General features: G+C 38.8%; 2 protein-coding genes across 3 annotated transcripts in view; one reads left to right on the forward strand and one right to left on the reverse strand.

Annotated features, from left to right (window-relative positions):
* Nucleotides 1-2322: 2322 nt before the first annotated feature.
* The window catches only part of LOC131318785 (L-ascorbate peroxidase, cytosolic), a 53260-nt gene continuing 27669 nt past the window's right edge, over nt 2323-27913 (reverse strand). Inside the window, exons 1-10 of one of the 2 annotated variants that reach the window (XM_058348793.1) lie at nt 6761-6878; nt 5253-5381; nt 4973-5147; nt 4788-4853; nt 3581-3629; nt 3330-3415; nt 3121-3200; nt 2843-2945; nt 2649-2707; nt 2323-2559 (exon numbers count right to left, since the gene is read on the reverse strand). In XM_058348793.1, coding sequence (XP_058204776.1) covers nt 2544-2559; nt 2649-2707; nt 2843-2945; nt 3121-3200; nt 3330-3415; nt 3581-3629; nt 4788-4853; nt 4973-5147; nt 5253-5371 — 753 coding nt within the window. In that variant the 5' untranslated portion in view covers nt 5372-5381; nt 6761-6878 and the 3' untranslated portion in view covers nt 2323-2543. Of the gene's footprint in view, nt 2560-2648; nt 2708-2842; nt 2946-3120; nt 3201-3329; nt 3416-3580; nt 3630-4787; nt 4854-4972; nt 5148-5252; nt 5382-6760; nt 6879-27913 lie in introns of those variants that run through there. The other variant, XM_058348870.1, reaches the window with a different exon arrangement.
* LOC131331576 (uncharacterized) lies at nt 17478-18437 on the forward strand. The gene has a single exon (XM_058365613.1). The coding sequence runs from the start codon at nt 17478-17480 to the stop codon at nt 18435-18437; it is 960 nt and encodes a 319-aa protein (XP_058221596.1).

Raw genomic sequence — 27913 nt, forward strand, 5'->3', positions numbered from 1 at the left:
CTCTCAAGTCCTACAATCCACACTTCTCCTCACAAAATCCACCTCAACCTCATCAAACCCTCCAATGGGACAAGGAATAGAGACCGATCTAAGAAATGGTAAAAGAGAGGAGAAACGGCAACCAACACCCCTCCCACGCTGGGGAGAGAGTCACATAAAGGGAAAAAACAAAAAGCAAAAGAAAACGAAAAAATATAACCTCATAATCAACACCCGACCAAAAAATTTCATTGAAGAGCATGGCTCTCTCTGCCTTATAGAAAACCCGGGTACCGTCTTGTTTTTTGGTTTTTTTTTTTTGGGCTGGCCAAAAGGGTTGGAAGAGGGAATGACCGGCCGTATCAACCTCCTTCGGTTGTGTCTCAAATTATCACTCTTAGATTTCTGCCTGCCTACTGAGAGCTAACGGGACACAAGAGTGCCACCAGTGCCTCAGTCTTGCAACCTCCTGAACACAATTTTGTATGGTTGGCCAAAACGAGAACCGCGAAAAACCAATCATTCTAAGATTCCTATTACGCTACCAAGAATTTGTGGGTCAGAGCAGTGCCAGCAAGGTTACAAGGCACTGAAGTACGTTCATTAGTCGTGACCATAAAACGCCATTAACCATAACAGGGGGGTCACAACCGTGACAACGGGGGGTTACAAGGCACAAGGGTACGTCGGTCGCATGGCTCAAACCTACAACCCCCTGCACCCAACTCTGTAGGAATGGCTGTTTGACCACTGGTCTATCACTATCAATAATATCTCTTCTTCGCCTTCCGAAAAAGAAAAGAACCTGGGTACCTTATTTGCTGTATAAGTGGCATTGGGCACTAGGGCTATCACAGGCCAGCCAAAGTTGAACCGTAAGTCTGTCATGAACCAGAAAACTAGATTTCCACAACTTGTCATTTTCAAGAATCAAATTTACAGCATCTCCAATGGAATGCAAAGGAATATATGCCTTGAGTTAACAACGGACTCGGGGGCCCTGCTGCGTGTTGGGGACAACAGCCCCTACACACCTCAAAACAGTGCTGAGGGAATGGGATTTTACATAGAAATTTTTTCTTTTATGGTTCTCTTAGGCTCTGTTTGAAACTTGTGGAAAAGAAATTAAAGGAAAATAAAAAAGAGGAAAAATGGGAAGAAAGTGAATTCCTTCCTCTTGTTTGATTGTAAAAAGAAAATGAAAAGAAACTATGAAGAAAATGGTTTTCTCTTATTTGGCTTCAAGAGAAAAATGGAAAGAAAATGAAATTTTATCCAAACACACAAATGGGACACACCTGGAAGATCAAAAGCCAAAACTCTGGCGCCTTTTCCATTTTCCTCGGTGTATACTACTCCAGAGCTTTCATTTCTTTTTCCTTTCTATTTTCTTTTTCTTTTCCTTAGATAAAAACCAAACAACTCCTATGGAAATTTTTTTATTTTCCTTTCTTTTCTTTTACTTTTCATGTATTCCAAATAGGATCTTAGGGTTCTTATTGAAAGCCTTAGAGTTAAAAATTAATTATGATCTTTTATGATAAAATGATCAAAAAAATAAAAAAAAAATATTTGTTGAAATGGAGTGAAAATTGAAATACTTAATTTTTTTGACTATTTATATATTAAAAAATATAGTTGACAAATTAAATGTTCCAATTTTCAATACGTTTAGACCGGTGCGAAGTTCTATTTTATTGATCACTTTATCTTAGAGGATCATAATTAATTTTTGACTCTCAAATTTTCAATGAGAGCCTTAAGAGAATCATAGGAATGAAGAGCATATATTTAATTATGAAAACCCTAAAAACAAATATTAATTATGATCCTTTAGAATAAAATGAGCAAAAAAATAAAATCTTTACACCGGTCCAAACATATTAAAAATTGAAACACTTAATTTTATGACCATATTTTTTAATATATAAGTATAAACAGTCCAAAAAATTAATTATTCCATTTTTCAATCCGTTTTAAACCGGTACAAAAATCTTATTTATCTTATCATTTTATCCTAAAGAGTCATAATTCATTTTTGACTCTTAAAACTTTCAATGAGAATCCTAAGAGAACTATAGAAGATAAATTTTATGTAAAATGGCCAGTCCCTCAAAACGGTGTGGTTTTGAGGTGTGTGTAGGGCCTGCTGTCCCCACCCAGGCAGCAGAGCCCCCCGAGCCCGTTAACAACGCTGAACTGTCTTGGTCAACAGGCACTTAGTTCACCTGGAGTGAAAGCACATTGGGCAAAACCTCAAAGCGCTCTCCTGGGGTTGTGTCTCCATCAATCACACAGCATACCTCATTGCAAGGTTATGCTTCAGCAAAAACTAGAGAGAGATGGGTAAAATATGTTCACATAGAGCTAATCTTATTTGAAGATTGTCATTTTCAACGACCACCAAACTTTCAACCCGTCGTGCGGATAAGCAAATCATTACAAATTTACCAGGAATCAACTGCCCAAGAACCAAGTTTTTTCATTGAGAATCAAAAGCAAAATGATGCGCAGGAGACAAAGGCCAGACCAGGCCACCAACCAAGATCCATCAGTTCAACAGTTTAAGCTTCGGCAAACCTGTCAAAAACAGGGCAAACAGTCCATAAGGCCAACCTGAAGTGACAATGGCATGAGGTTTAAAAACAGCAGCAAGGAATTATAGTTACCCCAGCTCAGAAAGCTTCATGTGAGCTTCGGCATAGTCTACAAAGAAAGCATCCTCATCCTGAAAAAAAAATATAGTCATCACTATATGCAACTAAAAAAGTTCCACCAATCAAATCTAGAACAATATGCCTACAGTTAGATGCATTAAAGTCAAAGGTGAAAAACTAAGTTGACAGGTGATGAATATGCGAACCGCGGCATATTTGTCAACAAGAGGGCGGAAGGAAGGATCGGAAAGGAGAGCCTTGTCAGTTGGCAGCTGAAGAAGTCCTTCTTTCTCTCCAGTAAGGAGTTCCCTGCTCAAATGAAAAAACCCACCAATTAAAACCAACGGTTTTTAAGTGTTTTAACTCCCCATTTCTCACTCCTACCAATAACTAAAACAGAAAACCATACGTGAATGATTGCCCAAACTAACAGCTAGAAATGCAACAGTTAACGACAATGGAACAACGACAGCCCAAGACATACGTGAAGTAGGAGTTATCGAAGATGAGTGGATTGGCAGTCCATGGTCCCTCAAATCCAGAACGTTCCTTGTGGCACCTTCCCTGAAGAATTATGAACAGAACACAACATTATCACTAATTACTACTATTACCAAAACGTATAACAAAACAGACAATAAACACATAGGAAAGTGTCAAGAGGAGTAAAAGGAAACAGAATCTAGTACAGACCAGGGTATGGCCACCAGAGAGAGCAACAATGTCCTGGTCAGAAAGGCCCATTTGTTTGACGAACACATCCCTCAAATGGTCAGTTCCTGCAGTTGAGCAGACAAGTTAATCGTGAATAAAAAATTTTATTGAGTAATTCAAGAAATTATTATTGGTGTTCCTGGACAAAAATTATGAATTCATATGTTATTTATAAAGTGCCCCAGATCCCACTAGTGTAATTAGAACAATGTTGCCAAATAACTACTAACCTTTGGTAGCATCAGGAAGGCGGCCTTCAACTGGTGGCTCAGTCTTGTCCTGAATGAACAAAATAATTCACATCAAGACTCATCCAAGAGGCTAAATACCAGACAAAAAGAAAAATACCAATAACTCGACAAACTAAAGGAGCAAAAGCTAAAACTCAAGAAAAAGAAGACCAATGCAAAACAACCAAAAGAAATGACAGTAATAACTCAAAAATGCATTTGTGTGTGCACCCATGAACATATACATGCCTACGGCCCTACAGCTAAGTTCCATGGCAGCCAATGCTAACAAAAGAATCGAACCAATAGAAGAGATAACATTAACTAAATTAAAAAAAAGTCACCAAACAATATCCTTGGTAAAACCACTTCACTCATTTACGTCATTGCCGTTGGTGTTTTCAAGTCTTTGCAAACGACTGTACAAGCATTGACATATAAGTAAAGAACAGAGACACACTGCGCTCAAGCAACTTTATTATGCTTCTCAAACTAATTACATTTTCCCCAAATCATCTAGATCATCTACTCCTACGCAGATCATGAAGGATATTGTTACTAACCAATAACTCAAACATTCCAACTTTCATTCAACCGCCGGCAATTTCAAGATTAAGACAATACCACCAAACTAAAGAGAATTCCAAACCAATCCACTTTGAAATTGCATGATTCAGTTCAGCAAGATATAATTTGTTTTTTATGTTTGTAGTTAGATAACACCTTGCCTTGATTTCTACAAACACCCATTGCAGCATTACAGCAGTAAGAAGCATGATAGCTGCTACACATCAGAACAAATGGATACCAAGGCTATGACCAGAAACTCAAGGCATTGTCTCCTCCTCAACAGGCACAAACCCCAATGCAGATGAATCAATCAGACCAAAAGCATAACAAAGCATGAACAAAGGCAAGTAAATGTGCCCATGCAGTTGTACCTACAGTAGGCATTGTCTACCGAACCCAAAACAATGAAATAAAACTTACAATATTTTCAGTGTTGACAGAATCATGGCTTAACAAGCATAATATATATCAGTTAAGTCCTAGTTAACCATTCAAACTGTCATCAATGCATAACTACAAAAGCACTGTGTGTAGTGAAACAATGAAATCTTTCAGTTCATCCTAAATAACTGCTCAGCAATCATTAACCTTTAACATATAACTCTAGAAAACATAAGATAGTGATATTTTTACGTACCGGTCTCCCCGGATGGAATGGAACATCAGGTCCTCCAGTAACCTCAACAGCAACAACTCCAGCCAACTACATTCAAGGGCCACAAGACAATCCACATAAAAATTGTGTTTATAACAACAAATTCACAGAAAATGGAGACGTATGTGTATAGATATGTTTCTTGTTACTGAAATTAAGAGAAAGACCTGATAGAAGTCAGCGTACGAGAGGATCGGGAACTGTTCCTTAATGGGCTCCAGCAGCCTGACAGCAATCTCAAGGCCGTTGTTGGCACCGTGACCTTGCTCAGCCTTGTGCCTCATTGTCCCGAACGGACCTCCAGTCTTAGTACTCACATCGTAAGTACCAGCAGAGTGCCATCTGCATACAAAAAGACCGTATGACTATCCAAATATAAGTGAATCATCATTCAACAGAAGATCTACTTATAATGGATTGATAACTTGAGACAGTGAGGTAACATACGCGAGACGGAGCATAAGTGGAGCACAATTCTTCTCAGCAATGAAGCCTCTGAGCTTCCTCTTGGCTTTCTCTACAGCCTTCTTGTACTCCTCACTCACAGTCGGGTAGCACTTTCCCATAGCTAACGCCCTATAACAGTTTCACACAAATTAAACACAGATTTCACATCAAATGAGCAACAATCAGCTTGAACCTAACCTCTAACGATGTAAAAATTTCTTGATTCTTCTAAAAAACTTTAACTGAATCAAGTCAGCTACAATCCCATTTATAATCCAGTCCATGTGAATAACAAGTAAATAGCCGCACATACAGAACACATTTAAAACAATCAGACGTCTATGTTGTAGTTTTTAGGCTCAAAGTCCCAACTTCCAACCACCTTGTCTAATGCCAAACACCACCCACTTTTCGTTAATGGTTTAAGGGCGAAGAAGGTGCATCGAGGCCTATAAATAGCCACAGGTGAGAGCCATCTGGGCGTGCGAGAACGTCGCAGAAATCTGGAGTGTCGTGAGCTGTGGTGAGGCTGTCGAGAGAAACCAAAGAAGTGTGAGGGACAGAGTAGAGTGAGGCGGATCAAGGTGCTCCTCCTCCTCCGAGAGGGTTTTTTTTTTAACTATTGGTTGTGAATAGGGGATTTTTCTCTCAACTGTCTCTGTGTTGCATGCGTGTGACTCCCCCAATCCTAACGTACGTTTAGCTTCTACTTACATGAAACACATTCAATACTCCAGCAAATGAGCTACAATCGAGTCAGAAATTGTTCGCCCTCACAGAATGAGAGCAAACAAAACCCTCACTTTGGTGAAAAAAGGTTGGGTCCCACCACAACTAACCTCATTACTATCAAAAAAGTGTATTGATCCATGGACCCCACATTTTCCCCACCAGTCAGAGCGAGGGTTTTGTTCACCTTCATTACCTTCATTTAGCGAGAGTGAACAAATTTGCACTCGCTACAATCGGATCAAATTATATACACCTTGTTTGGTTCCCATCTCATTTTTCTCTCTACACATTTCTCAATATCTTTTTCTTTCTATCTCTCTTCACTCATTACATCAAAAATAACTTTAAAAAATGAGAACCAAACAAGGTGATCGACGCTCAAAAGTATACAAACAAGCATATCAAACGAAGACACACGCACACACACATATATTTTTTGGTCAAACGGAAATTCACACACACATATATAAGTATATAAACGTTCATATAATAAGATATAATCAGTAAATCAGGTCAAACAAATGAGATCACAAGCACATGACTACATGAGACGTACTATATGCACAGATTCAAACGAAAGCAGCAGATATTTCAATCCAAACCAGTAACAACTCGATCAACGTGAACGAATCAAAAGCACGACGACGCACTCTCGTTCGAATAACAAGTAGGCGTACAACAGATATACATAGCACACAAATACATCTACGGCTAAAATGCTATAGACGGCAGCAATTAAAATGCAGAGCGAGAGAGGATCAGGTTAGATGACGAACCTTTGGAAGCCGAGAGAGAGAGATAGAGAGAGAGAGTGGAGGAGAGAGTGATCGAAAGGCAGGGTCCGGGCGCGAGGACGACACGAGTAGAGCAAGACAAGCGGCTGTGAAAGAAGAGATTATAAAGGAGGAGACGCTTCTAGTAGACTATTCTGGGCCGTGGGATTGCGGAGATCTACGGTTGGTGTTGGGTTTGATGATGAGCGGCTGAGATTGGGTCTAGGCAATCCTGGTACAAAGAGCCTTTTTTGGGGTAGGTGGAAAAATGTTTAATGGAGACAAAAATCAAATGTGTGGGGGCGAAAATAAAAGTTTGTTAGAAAAAATTAATTGACTAAATTACTTCATCATTAAAGACAAAAGTAGATCAATTAGCGGAATATTAAAATGTTAGTTCACGTAGAGTTCAGAGATTGTCCATAGTCTTAGAACCCCGAATCGCCCCTCGCGAGACTCGAACCAGGCCTCCACTGAGAGGAACTTATTTGATGGTTAGTCAATGGCTAGTTTTAGTTGTTTACACAAACCCAAAGTGAGAGCTCACATCACATAAAATTGCATGGTTGAAATCCAAAATGGGTGTTGTAAATAAGATGTGCTCTAAAGCCTCTAATGATAATCGGCTAATTTGAAGGGTTTTTTTTTTTTTTTTGGGTCAAATTAGTTTTCATTTGATAGCCAGAAACAATATTTTATGGAAACAATGCCACCTCATGCGCGTACTGACACGGTGTCATCGATTCATTCATTTTCAGTCGTGCGTGCCCAAGACGAGTCCAAAACCGAGCTGATGGCACCGTTGAATGGCTGCATGTATCCTGGTTTCCATCTCTTCCACACAAAAGCATAATATGAACGGGTAGGCGACACTGTGCTAGCGCACCACGAACCGCGTGCTACTCACCATTTCACGCAGGGCCGGCCCAATGGGAAGGCCCAAGAGGCCACCGCCTTGGGCCTTTACATTTTCGGCAAAAAATGGGATACTTCTTCCTAGATAAGTATATATATTTTCTTTGTGCAACTATAATACAAACTTTTTTTGTGGTTCAATGGTAAAGTGTTTGCTCTTTCATATAAGTGCTCTTTCAAATCCTGGTAGGGTACTTTTTTATAATGTCTTTTTGCCAAAAAAAATTCCTCCAATCACACAAATTAGGACAGCTGTGATTCAAACTTGAGTTCACCGAATATTATTTCAACCGCACAAGCTATTAAGACAGAAATATTTACTATGTTGAATAGTATGAATGCAAATTATATATAGAAAAGTATTTCTGTTTATTATTTTTAAATTATGAAATTCATGTAGAACACTATTTCACTAGTCGGCCTAAGACAATGGCGTTTGTTCTACACTCGGCCTAAAAAAATTAAGATTCCAATTAGTGTCGGATAAAATCCGATATATCCGAAACCGATCCGATTAGTGTCCGAATTATCCAATTGGCATTTGTCGGCTCAGGTTGGATTTTAACATATGGAATTAGAGGTGTCAACTGGCACGGCACGTACAAAATGTGTTCTACATACCTTGGGCCGGTCTTGATTTCACGATAATCGTTCCGCATCCAACAGAGGACGCTCAGGGAAGATAATTAAAAACCTTCTTCTCGAGGTCATTTAAGTCATTCCCATAAAAAATAAAATCAGTGGGCTTTTTCTTTTTTGTTTTTCTGGATTTTAGGAGTAGTATATTCCGTGTGCTAGGTGTGAACGCGTCGAGGGAATGTGTGAACGCGTCGAGGGAATGGAAGATTCCTTCGTGGGGGAATGCTAAAGTCGCCCGTGACCTGTCAAGCATGTTTCAGGCACAGCGTGGTACTTGCTATTCATTGGCTGTGACAGAATGGTTATATGCACCGCGGTTGGGGGATTACTTTCTCAGTGACGAGGATGACCAATGGCCGCCCCCGTTGACGCAAACGTCGCAAAGTTTGGGGGCGGCATTTAGTGACAATGACGTGGCGCGTCTGCTGGTCTTATAATTAATTTTTTACTGAAAACAGCCCCAACTAGGCCTGTCAAAACAGTTCAGATAGAAGCCGAATCCAACGTTAGAGGTGCCTGATCAAAAAAAAAAAAAAAAAAAAACGTTAGAGGTGCCAAACGAACCGTGCAGTATTGTGTCCGTCTAAATCGTGCCAGTATCGTATCTCTTTAAAACCGTACCCATGTCGTGACACATTTTGAACGTGCCGTGTCAGTTGACACCTCTAATTCCATATATAAAAATTCGACCTAAACCAACAAATGCAAATTGGATAATTCGGACACTAATCGGATCGGTTTCGGATATATCGGATTTTATCCGACACTAATTGGAATCTTAATTTTTTTAAAACAAAAAATAAGATATAACATATATCCCCTCTCTCTCTCTCTCCCCATCTGGTTAGTAGTCCTTTCTTACTTGTTACTCTCCATCTGGTTAGTAGTCCTTTCTTATTTATTATTTAAATTAAGTGTGATGTAATGTGAGAAAATGACATGTTTCATAAAATAAAAAATAAATATTTAAAAAATAAAAACCTTAATGGAACAAGATCTAAGTTTTCAACTGACTTGCCTTTTGGATCAATCGCTGTCATCGGTGTATTTTTTACTATTACTAGTGTTTGCCCGTACCTACGGTACTACCTATCCTTAAATGGCTTATTTTGTAATATATTTGTAAGAGTGTGGGTGTATTCTTAAGAGAGTTGGAGAGCACACGTCAGCCCTTGGATCAAATGAATCTCAGCCTTTCTTTCAACTTGTGTTTGTGTGGTCCCCACATCCTTATGTTTTATTAGGTAGATTATATTTGTGACATTGGGCATTCATCAGAATTTGAAATATCAGTTCGGATATTTGATTTTTTGGATTCGGATTACTGAAATCAAATTTACCGGATCTTATTGAGTTCAGATCTGATCCATTGACCCCAATCGAAGGTTGTTAAGCTGAAAAATGCGTATTTAAAGGAAAACTCTACCATCACAGGTACAAATTGTACAAACTACAAACAAATGAACAAACACTTACAATGAGTGTGGACCCCACACACACTTGCACATGTAATGTGAGGGGCCCACATCTATTAGCCACATAATTCTTGAAAGTGACTTATGCTTGCGCTATTAAATCTTGATATGCACTCGTGCTCTCAATTCTTGCATTTATGAATTTTAGTTGTTTTGAAAGTTTTTGAGAAAAGCTTTCACTCTAGCGCTCGCGCACTCACACCTGCACTCGCGCGCGTTTTATGCGACTTAGCCACATACATTGCGAGTGTTTTTTTTTATTTGTTTGTGGCCAATGTGTTTGTAATTATCGCATCTTTGGTATTTAAATGTGTGAAAGGTATAGGAAATTGGTGGGCAAAAAAAAGTGTAATAAAATACTCGTACATACTACTACTCATGATAGGAAAAAAAGAAACCTGCTACACACAAATAATTTATGCACAAATTTTATTGTGGGGTCCAGCACGGATTCCAAACAAATTATTCGAACCGTTCATTAAATTTAAAATATTTTTTCAAGGTTCGTTAGGAAAAAATCAGCTCAATCCAATACCTATAGATGCTCATGAAATCTAAATGAAAAGTTAGACGAATGGATCGAGCATCTATAGATATCGAATTGAACTAATTTTTCGTGGAGACCTTTAAAAAAGTATTTTGCATTTAATGAACGGCTCGAACCATTTATGCGAAACTTGTGGTGGGCCCCACAATAAAATCTGTGTACAATCCATGCACTAATAGTCTATGTGAACAGACTTTCTAGGAAAGAAACAACGAAAAAACAAGGAAAAATGACGGCTCAGGACGTGTTTTGATAATTAATACCCGCCAAGGACAAGTTAAGAACATTTGTTAATGCTGAAAATATCCTTAGTAGGTATTAATTATCAAAACATGTCATTGGCCGTCATTTTCCCAAAAAAAGTACATACTAATTTCTTATAATGCTTATAACTGCACACAAAATACCTTTAAAGCCCAACAAATTTTTTTTTTTGAAACGCATTAAAAAAAATCGCAACAGAGTGTACAAATTATTTTTTATATTTTAGTTGACTTTTTAAATTTTCTTAATCAGAGTGGATCTCCACGATTGAATCCATCTCTCAAGCTAGAGAGGTATATTAGACATTTCTTGACAGAGCGTTTTAGTTTTTAAATCAAATAAACGACATTAATAATTAAAATGTTTAAGTATATATTTCTTTAAGACAACTCTCCTGGTTAGTAAACTTGTTTTTCAAATTAGTTGAGATTAGACATTAGACCAACATGAATAATAATAGAAAACTAGTATTAAAATATAAAGGAAAGTAAATTTTTTTAAAAAGTTCATATATAATCTGAAAATCTTGTTTTCTTATTCATCTTTACTATTTTTAAAATTTTGATTTTTTAGTTACATTTATTTTCCAAAAAAATTGATGAAAAAACTATCATTTTTTTTAAAAAAAAATTAAGAAAATTTAATTTAAGAAAAATTGGATTTAACCGTTTCTCTCTCAAAAAAACTGTCGGTTGGAGTAAATACTTCTATTTTATGTGAGGAGGTACGTACTATATTTCAATAACCAATGGTACGATGACTACTTTTAAACACATCCGAAACTGTTTGATGCATACGAGCCCATATAAATCAAATAACTCAGAAGAAAGTTTCAAGTATTTGAAAAGTTTGTTCTTAGACTTTTTCAATCTTCAAATTCATTAAAGCATGCTCGCGACATTTCTCGATATTGTTTGCCAATACCTAAACGAGAATCATTAACAATCGAACCAAATATGGATTTTCCAGTAAATAATGAACACAACACAATTTTGCCAAAAATGCAAAATACAGGCAAAAATAATTTACTGAACGAAAAATAAGGAAAAACGTTTTATATTCATCAATGGAAAATATTAAAAAAAAGAAGAAATGATAATGCCAAAACTGTTTTTGTTAATGCCAAAACTCTTGTGCACAAAAGGCTTATACCATATACAGTGTACAAGACTTTTATGCATTGAAGTTTTGGCGCCAACAAAAACAGTTTTGACATTATCACTACCCAAAAAAAAAAAAAAACACAAAAAGATGATGCAGAATTCCAAGGACACGAGTTTGGTATCAATTTCAAAACTCCCATAAACAAATTTGCCAAAGTTTATTCACTGACGTACTAGATTTACGGCCTGTTTGGAACTTAGAAGAAAAGAAAAGAAAGGAAAAAGAGGGATAATGATTTTTCCTTCCTTCCTTTCTTTTCTGGGCAAATTATAGTTACGCCTCTCTAACTATGCCTCGCATACACTTACCCCTCTCTAACTTTTTTTTTGGCACTCAACCCCCTCAAACTAACGGAAATTCAAATGGTCATAATTTCAAACGGTCATAACTTCTTCGTTCAAGATCGAAAATATGCAAATTATATATCAATTTCGAGGTCTTGAAGTCAGCTTTCTAATGACACCAAAATCACATCACGATTCAAAGCACATAGAAAGTTATGATCAAAACGGTCTTTCTGTCTACTAGTCCTTACTCTTTTGATCATAACTTTCTGTGTGCTTTGAATCGTGATGTGATTTTGGTATTATTAGAAATTTGACTTCAAGACCTCGAAATCTATATATAATTTGCACATTTTCGATTTTGGACGAAGAAGTTATGACCGTTTGAATTTCCGTTAGTTTGAGGGGGTTAAGTGCCAAAAAAAAAGTTAGAGGGGGATAAGTGTACGCGAGGCATAGTTAGAGGGGGGTAACTATAATTTGCCCTTCTTTATGTTTCAAACAAACCCTTACATTCTGATCAAAAAAAGAAAAAAACAAACCCTTACATTTTCTGCAAAATTGAGAGAGAGAGAGAGAGAGAGAGAGCATGAAAACAGCCTCATTTGCCATCAAGACAGTACGTCCCATGTTCAACCCAGTACCTAACAATGTTCAAACATCAAAATTACATCTAGTTTCCCAAACAAACACCACTTACTGTTCTTCTCATTCTCCCAACTCGACCAAAACAAGAAAACAAATTTACTTGGGTTACAGTTTTCCACTTTTCACGTATTCTGTCTTTCCCATTACAAATCCAAGATTCAAACACACCGTTGAGATTCCATGCTCCCCTATAATAGGTTTCACAAGTTGGCTGTCCTGACGATATTTGAGAAAACAATTGACCACCAATCCAGATTTCAAAACAAAGTCATACCCACCTGAACCTCTTGTTCTCCTCTTCCGCTTCTCTGTCCGTCTAATTTTCCCCCCAGAATTCTCCTTCTCTTCCAATATCTGACTCTCCCTTTAAGATTTCGCAGCCGGTTTTTTCATTTCTTCCAAAACAGTTCTTTCTGACGATACTGAAGACATAAAATGGAAACGAAGCTATCTTCAAACAAGAAGCAAAGAGAGAACTAGGTTCATACTCGTCCTGACCATTACCTGCTATCTTGATCGATAAAACCTTATAATCTGACATGCGTGTCGGTGTTAAACCACGAGCTGGACGAACCGTTGAGCCTCTCAACTGAGCACCGCTAAAGGGTCAGAAACAGAGTTTTGAACTTTGGATGCATGGTTGCTTGCTTTCCACTTTCAGCTAGAACACAAACAGAAAAGGCAGATAACATGGAGTGAACTGAACTAGATCATGGCCATAGAGAATTAATCCCACATAGATTAGGTGCTTTTTATTTGGTTTCTTTAAATTCTTTTGGGTGTAGGAGAGAACTAGTGAAACCTGCAAGGAAAAGGAGAGAATTTTACAATTGCTTCCATTTGAGATTCCATGGACGAGTTCTTAGTCACAATTCCAAGTTTCATATTTTTGAATTCAAGCTCTAGTAAATTTTCTATCCCCATCTTTCACTTCACTTTCCATCATTCTGTTTTTTTTAATACTTTCGTCCCATCTAAGTCATGGAATTCAACTGTGATTTGAACTTTGAAATTATTCTCCATAGTGTTCAACAATGAAGTGCAAGAAAGACTGCCATGAAAACCGTAGTTCATGACCTTCGAAAACAATGCAAACAGTTACTGGTGATATCAGATCTACTCTACTGATCCCCGGCAAATTAACTTTCCTGCTAATATAATGCTCCCATTGTTTGCACTCGCCAACTTAAATCTGCCTCTTGAAACAGTAAGTTGGTTTTGTGGGCCATCACTTGGTCCGGGATTCCGAAGTTCACCTCAAGTATGAAATGAACTTCTTTTATTACTTATCTTAGACGGTTCAAAACCACAATAATGGCTCAGAAAGAAACAAAATAATTTTCTAAATACAGGATGGTACCCAATATGAATTAAAAAACAATTTCCTCTTACATGCATTTTGTTGATGATAAGGAGATATTAAAATTACAGCCCAAATAAGCTGTTTCAATTGGAAAACCTAGAACCAAAAGCAGCGGACAACCAACCAAAATAGACTTGAATGAGTTCCAACTTCCAAATAAATTTAAACGATTAATACCCAAAAAGAATGGACAAGGGAATGACCTGACAAGTTATCGAACAAAGGGCTGAAAACAAATAATTAGCATACCATAACGATATGAACCTACTGCTATTTAAAAACAGAAAGGCATACCATACATGAATAAACCCATATGGAAAAATATCTGCGGATAAAGATGAAAATTACCTCATATTTGCTTCTGCAAAAGTTCAAAATTGATTTAATTTTCCCAATGCTGCCTATTCTACTATCAAAAATTCATTCATATCAGGTCTGACCCGGCTTAAGACATTGAATGACATGATCCATGGTGGTTATCTAAAGTCGATTCCGAAAATCCTGCTGTATAGAGGAAACAAAGGAAATGGGTAAGCACTAGTGCCCAGTAAAGAAAAGTCCACATTGATTGAAGTTACATATCAAGGAAGCATTGATGTAATATAAAGGCCACATCAATTCATGCTGATAGTGAAGAAGTCTAAACACAAGGTCTTGATATACATAAGCATGCTTTTTGTGGGGAACAATGAAGCAGATAAGGTAGCATTAGTTCACATTGTGTTCAAACCCAAAATTGGCATCCAGCCATGGGTTATTGCGAGAGGGCCGTTTGGCGAATTAGGGATGATTTGGGCCTGAAATCATGGGAGCTGTTAACCCAATGGATTTAGAGTTAATGGACTATGCTGGTTCTGATTTAAATAGAGGGAGGCCCGAACAATTTAGGTATGTAGAGCCCTGTTGAAATGTGGGTTGTGGCTCTTATGTTATGGGCGGTTAGTTCTTGAGATCAAGCCCACCACCCTATCCAACTTTCAGGCATTAAGATACGTTTCAAACGCAGATGATTATCATAAAATATTCCCAACATATCATAAGATTCCCACTCTTGAAAATCAACACTTTTCCAAACCCAGAAAACAAACGGAATTCTAGGATTGCTCCTTGGAGCAAATACCTTTATGCGCACCTCTTCTGGTTGATCTACATCATACTCTATTCTCGTAAGATGATAGACACTAGCTAATTGGCCGCCAGGTACTACATCATAGGCACATTGGGAACGTAGATAATTGTAACCATATACATATAACAAAGGTCGTTCTGGTTAGTGCGCGACTCCAGCCACCTATATCCCATAGGAATCCGAATATCTCCTTTTGATTCATTTTTATCCAGCTGGCTATAGCCTGGAGCATTTTGCCAATTTTTGTTACCTCCGGTTTTTAGTATAAAATTGTATAGTTCTAGGCCCAAGGATAGAACTAAGAAAATAGATTCTTATTATTATATAATTCAAAAGATCGTTAACGATACGATCATAATGTATAAGGAAAATCTTGAATTGGATCCAAAATTAACAACTTAGCGTGTGCCGTCAATATTCTCCCTTGATCTCATTAATAAGATAAACTTGGCCCTAGTATATTGGAGGCAGTTATGTCCTTGAAAGGGGAGATTTGCCTCCCTGTTAACCGATTTGACCTCAAATGGTCCATTATCCTCCAGGGCCACGAAAAAGGGAATAGGGAGCTTGTGCAACCGTTTAATAACTCCATGATTTGGAGTAACCGCCTATAACCGCCATAGAGGGGGTAACATGGGGCACTTGGCGTGATTTTGCGGAAACTTGAACCACCAGGACTTTGTGGCAAATGGATGAACAAAATCAAGATTAATTGATGTCTGGTAGGCGGTAGCTAAAAGCTTGTTTCAGCTAGGCTAAAAAAAACCAGTAAATAAATAGAACTTTCGAGCTACACTAGCGATTTCTTCAAGCTTGATTGAGATTGGCTTCAAAGACAAACCTGCCCAAACCTAAACATAATCTAAAACTAAGTGGCATGCACGGCTCGTTACACCGTAGAAACGAGGCAGGTTGCTCGATGTTCTACAAAAGAAAAGCACAAGCCCAGGCTCTCAGCATGCATAACGTGTCCATATTGAATTGGGCTACAAAAGTAGAGATAAGGCTGCAGTGGTACCAATCTTAAAGGAAACATAAATTTGGGTCACAGCATGCACAAAATTTATCAAATAGAACGATAAATGAATAGATAAGGTACTCGATTTGCATGATATATAAAACATATTTTCCAGGGCATTTTCAACAAAAAACATAAACTTAAACTTGAATTTTATTTTAAAGATCACACAAATCGGCTATTGACAGCGTAGTGCGATAATGTGAAACTAAACAAATTGTATCCAACCATGACTTTCACTTGCTTAAACTAGCATATCTCAAGGTTCTTGCCAAAATCTTATTGACATAGGCAGAATAAATGACAAATGAGGTCAAACGAATAGATGCAAATACAGACACTACTTCGTTTCATAACCTTGGTTTTTTTATTGAACTCTATAACAGGATACGATATTATACCAATATACGATTCTACCATGAACAACACACAGATCTTCATGCTACATCATCTCCTTATATTTTGCTTATACTTAGAGAGAGCTGGAAGTATAATTAAAACAAATGCAATAAACTTGCATACGCATCGGGCATGCACCGGTCACTAGTAGAAGATATTATTAGCTACAATTTGCAATTACATAAAGCAAGTTGAGCAAGTAAATCACTTGTTATTATTTTCTTAAACAGTTGAATATGACTAGCCACTTGCAGCAAAAAATTCTATGATAGCTATATAATTCTCTATATTTAAATGAAATATACTATTTACTGCAGCTGGCCTTTACAGCACAGCAATGTCAGCAAGTGGGACACTTGATTTTACGATTTTATTTTATTGAACAATTGAATATAACTTCCACTTGCATACATAAGTTCTTTGATTGCTATTAATTTTATGATCTGACTGCCAGTCCAACTTTTTTGCTATTCCATTTCAAATTGGAATGCAAGTTGCAATGATTTAAGTTTTCATTGCGTAATTGTTTTCTTTACAAACAAGCAAAGTAATGGTCACATGCATGCCTTGGTTGAATTTAGAACCTAGCATCGATAGAGAGAGATTTTTTTTATAAGATCGGTAAGATATTTGAAGTTGGATTTTTTTATCTCATAAAATAACTTTACATACAACCTCGAAGTTTACATTATTTAAAATGGGCGGAGGGGCACCCAATATATTAATTATGGTCTAATAAGAGTAGGAGTTGGCATTCGTTAAAAAAATCTTTCTTATAAAATAAATATAGCATAGCAGGGTTGGAGCTTGATCCATACTGAGAAAGCACTCATGCAATTAGTATCATCTTAAATATATACATAGAGGGAGAGGAAATGGAGTTGCCAAGGTTTGTGTTGTTCAAATCACTCAAGGACAACAAATACTTAGGCCGCACAAGTGATGGTTACGCCAGTTTCGTCAGGGTGGACGATTTGAGCCCGGATGTAAAGCACGAAGTAGTGATGGCAAAGTGTGGAGGTGGACTTGTCCACATAAGACATTGTCAAACCGGCAAATACTTGAGAAGGTATCTTGACTCTGATGGGGTAACCACCACTTATATTTGTGGGGCGGCTGATGAACCCGAGGAAGACAAATCCAAATGGTCCTGTACGTTGTTTAAGCCCTCCCCCTATACCAAAGATGGTGTTAATGTCGTCCTATTAATACACTTGTGTCATGGGGATTGCTCATTCGTATTCCAGGTTGGTGACAACTTTAAATCGGGAGGAAATTTACAAAAAAAATACTCAGATATGAAGTATTTCATTGTAGTCGATTGGGTATCGTTGTTGAACAAATATCTCAAAGATGCTGCCATTGGGGAAATGAAAATGAGGACGTTGCCAAGGTTTGTAGTGTTCAAATCAGCGCATAACAACAAATACTTGTGTTGTGATGAGTATGATCCAAACGGCCCAAACCTTCTCAGATTCATCAAAGAAGATGCTATGAGCCAAAACTCAAAGCACGAAGTCATGATGGCGAAGCGTGGAGATGGATTGGTCCACATAAGGTGTTGTAGCACCGGCAAATACTGGAGAAGGCTTTCGGAGGATAATAGTTGGATTGCTGCAAAAGCTGACGAACCAGAGGAAGACTTATCCAAATGGTCGTGTACCTTGTTCTGGCCATGCTATGATTCCAAGGAGGATGATAATAGTGTTCAATTAGAACACTCCCAGCTTGGGGAAAACACAAGATTATTCGAAAGCTGCTTAACCGCAAGAAAATCAACACACACCACCACCAAAGAAGTGGGCCTAATTGCAGTCAATTGGGAATCGTTATAGCGCCCAAATGTCCGCAGCTTCCACCCGATGATGATAAAAATCAAATATTGAAGGCGGATGGAAACTACGCTCCAAACGTCAAGTACAAGGCACGCGGAGTATAGCTATAATAGAATAACCATAACAATTTTTGTGGATATTGTATCTATATACCCTCACGAGACTTCACTCGTCCCCTATGGATCACGTAAATGTCTAAAAGGCTTATTGTATGTGCTAAATGCAATCGTATTTCCTATAAGTTTTTACTTGTAACTTTTGTGTTTATGTTTCCTTTTGTGGAACTATAAAGCTATAACAGCCTTCGTGATTTAAAGTAATGGCATCCATGGTGCTTGGTCAGTAAATTTACTTCCAAAATGGTTGATACTACCAAAGGCAAGCTCCATTGGTAACACTTTGTGTGTAGGGAATTTTCATCGCGGACAAATTATAGCAAAAATGGGAGCTGAACAAGATGACCACTTCGTGTCCCATGTCACTCCCCCAGTGGAGATCCGGGACTTGTTAGCTAGCCCGCAGATATCGCTAGTCTAGTCTTTGCCAAAGGTTCATCCGCTAGTTTTCTCTTTTTGTCTTGCTTTGTTTTGTTTCTGAAGTACCAACAAAGAAAAGAAAAGATGCTGCACTTATACCCCATCACGATTCAAAATATTTGAAGTTGGGATACCATTTTTTACTTTAGCAATGAAGTTCACTTTCTTCGAAAAGAAAAACACTTTGGCATTGAAGTTAGAAATATGTCAACAGTCGTTCGAATTAAAGTTTATCAAAGCGTATTTAAAAAGGCAAACAACAAGCAGCTAATGGAAAGCTCATGATTCTCTATCTTTATAATATAATCTAGTATTTATTGTAGCCGGCCTTTACAGCACAACAATGTGAGCAAATGAGACACTTATTTTTATTTTATTGAACAATAGAATCTAACAGCCACTTGCATACTAAAGTCTTTGATTTGATCACTATTAAATTTATGATATGACCATTATATTAACTATGGTATAGCAAGAATAAGAATAGGAATTGGCGTTCGTTAAACATCTTGCGTAGGGGCTGGAGCTTGATCTATACTGAGAAAGCACACATCAAATTGAAGTCATAGCATATATATATATACAGTTCGGATCAAGTCCACACCCTTACGGTCCGCACCCCCCATTTCTTGATTGAATTTCGATGATCCGAGCCGCTCAATGTGTTCAGAACGTGATTTTAAAGGTACCCACGAGAAATCAGCAAAAAAAATGACCGGAAAGGGCTTGATCTGAGCAGTTTTTTTCTGAATCGTTCAAAAAAAAACTGTTCAGATCAAGCCCTTTCCGGTCATTTTTTTTGCTGATTTCACGCGGGTACCCTTAAAATCACGTTCTGATCACATTGAGCGGCTCGGATCATCGAAATCCAATCGGGAAATGTGAGAAACGGGGAGGTGCGGACCGGAGCTCCGGTCCCCACCTCCTGACTTGATCCTGACTGAGAGAGAGAGAGTTAAAAGGGGGGAGGGAAAGGAAATGGAGTTGCCAAGGTTTGTGCTGTTCAAATCACTTGAGAATGACACATACTTACGCTGCACCAATGAAAGGCATGGTCACCTCCGTTTCGTCGAGGCAGGGGAGTTGAGTTTGGGCGTAAAGCACAAAGCTGTGATGGCAAAGTGTGGAGGTGGACTTGTCCACATACGACATTGTAAGACTGGCAAATACTTGAGAAGGTATAGTGGGGGAAACAAGCAAGACCAATCCAAGGTTTTGTTCGTTGTTCAAGCCCTCACCCTATACCAAGGATAGAGTTAACGTCGTCCTATTAATACAATACTTCAACTGTGGGGAATGGTCATTTTTATACCATAATAGCGAAGGCTACTTTAGAGTGGCTGAACATCTACAGAATAGCAAAGTGGGCATCCACTTCATAACAGTCAATTGGGCGTTGTTGATGATCAAATTGCTCAAAGACGCTGACATCCCAATTATTGTTTCTTTAGGGAAAGGAAAATGAGGACATTGTCAGGGTTTGTAGTGTTCAAATAAGCACATAACAAAAAATGTTTGACTGTGACGAGGATGAGCCAAACCTTCTCACATTCAACAGAAAGGATATGCTATGATCCCATACTCAAAGCACAAAGTAGTGAGGCAAAGCGTGGAGATGGACTGGTCCACATAAGGTGTTGTTGCATAGGCAAATACTGGAGAAGGCTTTCGGAGGATGACCATTGGATTGTTGCAAAAGCTGACAAAGCAGAGGAAGACTTATCCAAATGGTCGTGTACTTTGTTCTGGCCCTGCTACAATGCCAAGGAGGATGATAATGGCGTCCAATTACAACACTCCCAGATTGGGGGAAACACAACCTTTATACCAAAACTGCTTAACTGCAGGAAAATCACCACACACCACCACCAAAAAAGTGGGCCTAATTGCCTTCGATTGGGAATCGCTGGCACCCAGATCTATACAGCACCCATCTGTTTATGATGAAAATACATGTATCAGAGGTGGTATATCCGATGATGACATCAGTACGAGTATCCAATGATGGCATCAATATGAACGTCGGAGGTGGTCTATCAATACGATTTTCAGAGATGGTGTACGAGTTGGAAACTAGGTTCCCGACATTAAGTACAAGGCTGGCAGAGTAAAGCTGTGATAGAGGAAACATAACGATGTCTGTGGATATCGTATCGATAAACCCTAACGAGACTTCACTCGTCCTCTCTGGATTGCCTATAGATTTAAAAGGCTTATTGCCTGTGCAAATTGCAATCGTATTTCCTGCAATTTTTACTTTTATCTTTTGTGCTTAATTTTCCTTACGTGGTACAATAAGGTTGTGGTAGCCTCTGTGATTTGCACTAATGGTATCCATGGTGCTTGGTCAGTAAAGTTACTACCAAAGGGATAGCAAAAGATGGTGTATTTATACCCCATCAAGATATTTGAAGTTGGGATATCAATTTGGACTTTAGCTATGAAGCTCACTTTCTTAAAATAACACTTTGGCAATGAAGTTAGAAACATGCCACCGTTGTTCAAATTAAAGTTTTCAGAGTAGGCGTATTAGAAATTGCAAAGGGTAGTGATTAGCTAATGGAAAGCTCACAAATAAATTAAAATTACTTCCTCCGTCGCAATAGAATCTATCGGATCGTCGCCCTAGGTATTCCATGACACAAGTGTTGGCTTGTTGGAACTTATAGTGTAGAGTAAAATAGGATGAGTGAAGTCGCCCTAGGCTTGTTGGAACTCTTACACTCCAGTGTGGTGAACAAATAATGTAGAGTAAAATAGGTCCGACTCAAATACCATTAAAAAGTTTCAATTACTACAATTTAGAAGCTTAAATTATTAGGTGGAGAGATTATCATTGTGGATCAATCCATGACATTGACCGAAAGCAAAAAAAAGTTCGCTAAAGACGAAGTATTTTGTTCTCTAGTGTGGTATTATATGAATTTTCTTTCAACTTCAGTCCCCATATATACTTTTTTTATTTCTCTCGTTGAGACAAATGATTAATTCCAAAAATTATGACAAAAAGTTAAACAAAAGATTACGAACGAAAATCCCAGCCCAAATATTTAGGGGGAATAAATTGGAAAAAGAAGGAAATAAAATAAGGTAGGCGCAATAACTGTCACGTATTGAATGATCTACATTCCTGGCCAACTATCCCAAAAATAAAAGGAACATGGAGCCAAACTAAGTTATTTTTCTGACGCTCTCCATAATTCTAATTTTGGTTTTTCTCGAACAAACTTAATAAATGAACCATGCATCCCAATAAGACCACGACCGACAGATCTTTATCAAAGTTTACCGCAATTTTCAGTAATCCCACTAACGTAAATAAAAAGTAAGTGAAAATGAAGACACTGGTTGTTGCACTTTTAAAATTGGTACAATAAAACTGAGATCAATTTTACACTAATAGTTTTTATTGTGAACTCGATCCATGATGCGATTATACCAGGATACAATTGTACCATAAATAAGACACAAATCATCATGCGATCTTGTATTGTGATTATGCTTAGAGAGTGCTAATGGTCTACAAAACATTTCCGATAAACTTGCACACGCATCGTGATGTACAAATTATAGTGTATATGATAGGTAAACAACTGCTAGTAGAAAAAGATGGGCAAAAAGGAAAGCTTGACATGCATACTATATATATTAAAGTTGAGTATAAGTTTTACTTATCTTATTTTGATCTTGTCCTGGACTCATATGGGTTTCAAAGAAAAAAATATCACTAGCTAGGAGTAGAGAACTAGGAGGCAAAGAAAACCTCTTTCTCCTTATTTCATTTTGTCTTCTTTCCTTTTGTTTTACCTGTTTTTCATTATTGTTTGTTAGAGATCTCTACTAAATGGAGTCAAGTAAGTTCTTTTTATTTATTGTTTGCATTTTATCTTTAAACATAGTTGCTAGGGCTTAGGATGAAATTAAATGTTTAATTACTTATTTTCTTTACGTGACTTAATTTCTCCAAGTAAAAAGCATGTTTTCAATTGATTAAGTAAGTTAAAATTTTGGAATTTTTACCACTAAGTACAGAAAATCACATCTTAATTCCCATTAAGGTAAGATGAAATACTTAATTACCACTAGGTCCACTTTTTACAAAATACATTTACCATTAATATAAGTGCCACCCTAGGACACTCCAGGGTTTTAGGGTACCCTAAAACCTTAGGGTACCTTAGGATTTTAGGATACCTTAGAATTTTAGGGTACCCTAGGGTTTTAGGGTTTAGGATACCCTAGGGTTTAAGTTTAGGCGCTTTCATATAGCCCTAGGGTTTGGGTTTAGGTTTAGGCACTTTCATAAGGGTTTTAGAGTGCACTTTCCTATCATAGAGTTTTAGCGATTTAGGCACTTTCATAAGGTACCCTAGGGTTTAGGCATTTTCATAGGGTACCCTAGGGTTTAGGCACTTTCAGGGTTTAGGATTTTAGGCACTTTCATAGGGTTTTAGAATGTTTCATTAATTGGAGGTGACCGGTGGGAATTACTTTTTATTTTTTGTACCTCTAAGTACAGAAAAGTGAAACCTAATTCTCATTAAGGAGAGATTGAATACTTAATTACCACTAGGTCCACTTTTACAAAAATATATTTAGCATTAATGGAAGTGTCATCCTAGGGATTTAGGGTATCTTGGTAGGCATTTTCATAGGGTTTCAATGTAACTTTCTATTTTCTGGACCTAGAGGTAAAATCGCATCTTAATTCCCATTAAGGTAAGATGGAATACTTAATTCCCATTAGGTCCACTTTTTACAAAATACATTTACCATTAATATAAGTGCCACCCTAGGATTTTAGGGTACCCTAAAACCTTAGGGTTTTAGGATACCTTAGAATTTTACAGTACCCTAGGGTTTTAGGGTTTAGGGTACCCTAGGGTTTAAGAATAGGCACTTTCATAGAGCCCTAGGGTTTAGGTTTAGGCACTTTCATAGAAGTTTTAGGGTGCACTTTTCTATCATAAGGTTGTAGCGATACTTTCATAGGGTATCTAATGCAGGGAAGCTATCGGAATAAGAAGTCTCACAGCAGGGAAAAACCCAAACAATAGAAATCTAGAGAAACCTCTCTAAGACTCTTTATTTCTGACAATAATCAATAACAACTGTCTTCTAATGTCACCCAAGGACTTCTTTTATACTAGAAAGCTAAGATAGGAAGGAATCAGCAAAACAAGAAGCTGAATCCTAGTGAATCCTTAATTGACTGAATAATTACCAAACTTAAAAGATCTGAGATATGCTCAGATTTGACTACTAGAAAATAAAGAAACATGCCAAAACAGATGGCACCTAAATCATATTCTTCTAGAGATTTCCTTATTTGATAGAGCCTTCCATTAGGCGGACCATGTTCCACCTACCCCTTACGACGGTCCAACGACTCAAGATAGGCCGTAGCGACCTAATCTGGATCATCCTCCCCTACGTGAAAAGAATTCGACCTCGAATTGCAATCTTCATCGGACGAACTGTCACCATGAAATGGGATCAAATGCTTCACATTGAACACATCCGCCGTGCGCACATGGCTTGGCAATTTGAGACGATAAGCATTTGGGTTGATTCTCTCGAGGACTTCCACAGGGCCAATCTTCCTGGCAGCTAACTTGTTATATTCGCCAGCAGGAAATCGATCTTTGGTAAGAATAGCATACACGTAATCTCCCACGTCAAACTCCACCAAACGACGCTTCTTATCGGCACTGTGCTTATACTTGGCTGTAGAGGCTTCCAAGTGTTGTCTCGTGGTTTCATGAATTTGCTGCAACTGGTGCATAAAATCTTCTGCCTTACCATGAATGCGCTTTAAATCCGGCACTGGAGCCAAATCTATTAGGGCCCTCGGATTGAACCCATAAACAATCTGAAAAGGAGAGAACCCGGTGCTGCGGTTGACGGAATGGTTAAAGGCGAATTCAGCTTGGCTTAATTTCTGATCCCATGACTTGAGACTGCCCTCCACTAAGCAACGAAGTAAGTTGCCCAAAGAACGGTTAACGACCTCGGTCTGTCCATCGGTTTGTGGGTGATAGGCAGTACTAAAATCGAGCTTCGTGTTGGCCAATCGCCAGAGGCAGCGCCAAAAATGACTCAAGAAGCGCGTATCTCGATCAGAGACAATCGAGATGGGCAAACCATGTAGCCGATAGACCTTTGTGAAGTAAAGCTGCGCAACCTTGACTGCATCGGTTGATTTCTTGCAAGGAATAAAGTGCGCCATCTTGGAAAATCGATCCACAACTACGTAAATAGAGTCGTTGCCACGTTGGGTGCGTGGCAACCCCAATACAAAATCCATACTCACATTGGTCCACGGCTGACTAGGAATGGGCAGAGGCATGTATAGGCCAGCATTTGTGGCAACTCCCTTTGACACTTGACAGATGTGGCAACATTCAACAAACTTATACACATCGCGGTGTAGTGTCGGCCAGAAGTAAGAAGCTGCTATCAGCTCAAATGTCTTATCACGCCCCATATGCCCCTCGTTGTGCAACTCCTTGAGAATCTTTAAACGTAAGCTTGAATCGGGAATACAAAGCTGGTTGCCTTTAAATAGAAATCCATCCTGCAAATAAAATTCAGTGGGACCTCCTTCAGATATCTTGGTGAGGATATTACCAAAATACGGGTCATCTGCTAATAAGTCACGAACTCCCTCAAAACCAAGAAGCTGGGTTCGCATCTTTGTGAGGAGACTGGATCGGCGACTTAGAGCGTCAGCAACACGGTTCAAAACCCCGGACTTATGTTTGATGACAAAAGAAAATTGTTGAATGTAGGCTACCCACTTGGCATGCCGATCAGACAACTTATCTTGGGTGCTGAGATGTTTCAAAGCCTCATGATCTGAGTATAGGATAAAGTCGTTGTGAATAAGGTAATGGTACCAGTGTTTGAGGGATTGGACAAGAGCGTAAAATTCCACATCATAGGTACTATACCTCATCTTTGCACCATTCAGTTTCTCGCTAAAATACGCCACGGGCTTGGAATTTTGGCTAAGAACAGCTCCAATCCCCACCTTAGATGCGTCACAATGCAATTCAAAAGGCTGTGAGAAATCCGGTAAGATCAATACTGGGGCAGAAGTCAACTTCTGCTTGATTACTTCGAAAGCTTGGGTTGCCTCTTCTGTCCACACGAACTTCCCTCCTTTCATGCATTCGGTGATAGGGGCCATGATAGTGCTGAAGTGTGGTATGAATCGTCGGTAGAATGCTGCTAAACCGTGAAAGCTGCGAACATCAAACAAGGTCTTTGGTTGCGGCCATTGTTTGACAGCCTCGACTTTAGACTCGTCCACTGATACGCCATCTTTGGACACCACATATCCGAGGAATAGTACAGAGTCAGCCATGAATATGCACTTTTTGCTTGCCCCGAATAACTATTCTTGCCGAAGCACATTAAGAACTTCTCGCAGGTGCTGCACATGTAACTTTGGAGTGGTGCTATAAATCAATATATCGTCGAAATAAACCACTACAGACTTACCAATAAATGGTCGCAGCGCTTGATTCATTACTCGCATGAAAGTACTCGGTGCATTGGACAATCCGAATGGCATGACCAGCCACTCGTATAATCCCTCACGAGTCTTGAAAGCTGTCTTCCATTCATCTCCTGGACGGATCCGAATCTGATTGTAGCCGCTCTTCAAATCGAGCTTGGAAAATACCTTAGCACCAGCCAACTGATCCAACAAATCATCTAGCCTTGGAATCGGAAAACGGTACTTCACTGTTATTTTGTTAATGGCTCGGCTATCCACACACATCCGCCATGACCCATCCTTCTTTGGGGTCAACAATGCCGGTACTGCACAAGGACTCAAACTCTCTTTGATGAATCCTTTGGACAATAACTCCTCCACTTGTCGCCGCAACTCCTCATGCTCTTTAGGACTCATCCGGTAATGGGCTCGATTGGGCAAACTCGAGCTCGGAATTCAGTCGATTTGATGCTGAATATCCTGCAAGGGTGGCAATCCATTGGGCAGTGCATCTGGAAACAAATCTGAGAATTCCTGCAACAAGGGCTTGAGAATCTCCGGTATTGGTTGATTAGGTACTTCCATTGATGGTCCTTTCGCCACCAAAATATACACTGTTGAATTGGCTTGGAGTTCTTCCTCAAACTTTGCCCTCGTCAAAAGGACAGGACCTTCTCCAACTTGTGCTTTGGGTACACTCTCCTTAGATGGCAATAATCTAATCTTCGTTCCTCCAAACAGAAAGCTGTACACATTGGTACCCCCATCATGCTCAACTTTTCGATCATATTGCCATGGACGTCCCAACAAAAGATGACAAGCATCCATTGCCACAACATCACATCATGCTTGATCTCGATCTCTCGAACCAACCGAAAAGGAAACTAAGCAACGCCTTGAAACTTTAACCTCGTTGCCCTTCTTCAGCCACGATAGTTTGTACGGATTAGGATGCGACTCTGTTTTCAGCCCCAGCTTGTGCACGACCTCGTCTGAAATGACATTCTCGCAACTTCCTGAATCGATGACAAAGCAACAGACCTTCCCGCCAATGGTACAGGTGGACTGGAATATGTTATTGCGCAACCAGGACCCTTCATCGGATGATCGAGGGGCAAGACAAGCCCGTCGAATAACCAATAAAGGACCGCGGTCACCCTCAACATCCTCCTCATGCACATCTGCATCCTCTGAACCGTCATACTGTGGTTCTCGGTCAAAACCACAATCTTGCTCATAAATAGGCTCGTCCGTGTCCAGAAATAAAGCTTTACCAGGACGGTCCCCTTTTCTGCAATCAGTCGCTCGGTGGCCTTGCTCGCCACATTTAAAACAACGAAAACCCGAACCTGCTGTTGCCTTGTTTGACTGTGGCACTGTTGGGAGTGGGTTTACTGCACGAACAGCCGGTGCTCCGGTCACTCCTGGGATCCTAT

The sequence above is a fragment of the Rhododendron vialii genome, chromosome 1a, assembly GCF_030253575.1.
Source record: "Rhododendron vialii isolate Sample 1 chromosome 1a, ASM3025357v1".
In the NCBI taxonomy this organism is placed as follows: Eukaryota; Viridiplantae; Streptophyta; class Magnoliopsida; order Ericales; family Ericaceae; genus Rhododendron; species Rhododendron vialii.